The sequence below is a fragment of the Lentinula edodes genome (assembly GCF_021015755.1).
Source record: "Lentinula edodes strain Le(Bin) 0899 ss11 chromosome Unknown C8R40scaffold_86, whole genome shotgun sequence".
In the NCBI taxonomy this organism is placed as follows: Eukaryota; Fungi; Basidiomycota; class Agaricomycetes; order Agaricales; family Omphalotaceae; genus Lentinula; species Lentinula edodes.
The window spans coordinates 63,472-65,086 of NW_025764392.1; the positions used below are offsets into that span (position 1 = coordinate 63,472).

The 1,615-nt window shown below is 43.2% G+C and overlaps 2 protein-coding genes across 2 annotated transcripts; one reads left to right on the forward strand and one right to left on the reverse strand.

Moving 5' to 3' along the window:
* Positions 1-712, forward strand: C8R40DRAFT_1178568 (uncharacterized protein; the record flags this gene model as incomplete). The annotated part of the gene is made up of 4 exons (XM_046232884.1): positions 1-42; positions 91-246; positions 300-497; positions 551-712. The coding sequence occupies 4 exons, from the start codon at positions 1-3 to the stop codon at positions 710-712; spliced, it is 558 nt and encodes a 185-aa protein (XP_046078941.1).
* Positions 713-864: 152 nt separating this feature from the next.
* C8R40DRAFT_1075304 (uncharacterized protein) lies at positions 865-1,615 on the reverse strand (the record flags this gene model as incomplete). The annotated part of the gene is made up of 5 exons (XM_046226841.1): positions 865-1,023; positions 1,079-1,144; positions 1,201-1,344; positions 1,398-1,520; positions 1,568-1,615. The coding sequence occupies 5 exons, from the start codon at positions 1,613-1,615 to the stop codon at positions 865-867; spliced, it is 540 nt and encodes a 179-aa protein (XP_046078942.1).

The following is a 1,615-nucleotide window of genomic DNA, read 5'->3' on the forward strand; positions in this document are numbered from 1 at the left end:
ATGGATCCACATGCACTGGGTACAATCAACAAACAATCTTTGGTATCGTCATTCATTGTGGTCAAAGATCGTTGAGTGACAATTTTCCAGGATCTGGAGCCGGATCAAAACCCCAGCTCGTTTGACGCTCTACCCAGCTCTCAGTCAAGACGGTCACCATATACACAGATGGATCCTTCTTTTAACAACGTCTTCTCACTGTACCAGAGTATTCGCAGAAATGGTAGTGATCATTTCAATAAACTCGTGAGTGATGGAATTGAGCTTAATACCGCACTCCTTTCATGTCTTCAGTCTAGGTGATTGATCTCGGACTTCAAAAAATCCTCTTAACTGCAGGAATTTTGAACTACCTGTTCTTTGTATCAAAAATGCTCTGGAAGCTATCAGTAATGTTCCATAGTCAGCCCCATTCCGTCGCTGTCAGTTTCGTGGTTCCAAGCGTTGCGACGTATGCTTTTGTCCAACGCTATACCGCTGGTGAGGCCAATGAGACTGTAAGTGACCTAATATTTTTGTCCCTGATTGAATCAGCTTATTTTCATACTAGGGTATGGTTATCTTACAAGCTGCTGTCGACGCCACCATTCTCGCAGGGACTTTCATCTGCACTTTTGTTGTGTGGTCTATAATTTCTCTCATCGGAGACTTAGGAGCCGCAGTTTTCTTAGCAGTAACCTTCGGAATGCGATACTTTATGCGCAACGTATGATGTTTTCTTCACGATAATGTATATTAATGTCTTGTGGATCACCCCAGCCCACGTTGTTTGGAATAAGCTTAGCTCTGCCAATGTATTTGTTCCAACGTTTGCTACCCTTTGAGACAGCAGTGCTATTGTATTCTAATAAACAACTTCATGTATCACTTTAGTGTGCGCGCCAAATTACACAATTGATTGCACTGTTTTCGGAGACGTTCTTCGACAACACCAGGGTGCAAATTCCCTGCCAACTCATCAAGTTTCAAAGATTGTTCAATTAGCAACATAGCCAAATCTGATGCTGGCGGGGACGATAAAGACTAGAGAACAATTTATTGGTAATAGGGACAAAAGACATAAGGAAAGACGACGTACGGTGACATTGCTCAACCTTTCGCCAGTTGACTTCACTTCATCCACGAAAGACCAAAAGTATTTCGCCTACAATTGATGACTGAGAAATATTTATCCAAGGACTGGCATGTATAGACACATACCTCGTTTGTTGTGATTACCTTCTTGCATCGGTCATCGGCTGTGGCACAGCCAAGGAAGGCCAGAATCTCCGTTCTAAGTCGATGCACTGAGACCGTCGCGTCGTAAAAATCACATTTCAAGCGTTCCGTATTAGCTTCTAATTCCTGTATTGTGTAATTAGCGGATGATAGGATTATGAGAAAATGGAGAAACTCACACATCGTGAACGCATCCGTTGAACTGCTCCACGGAGCTGAACGAGTTCTTCGTATTTAAGTAGGGCCTGTTCTTCTAGTAGCCTCAAACGCTCGGTGCGCTCGGCTGATACTACACAAACTTTCTGTCGAAGCAAGTTGCAGCAGATAAGTTGGCAATTATAATACTCACTGAACTCATGATCAAGGGCATCAGTAGCAAGAGGAATGAAAGGCTCAT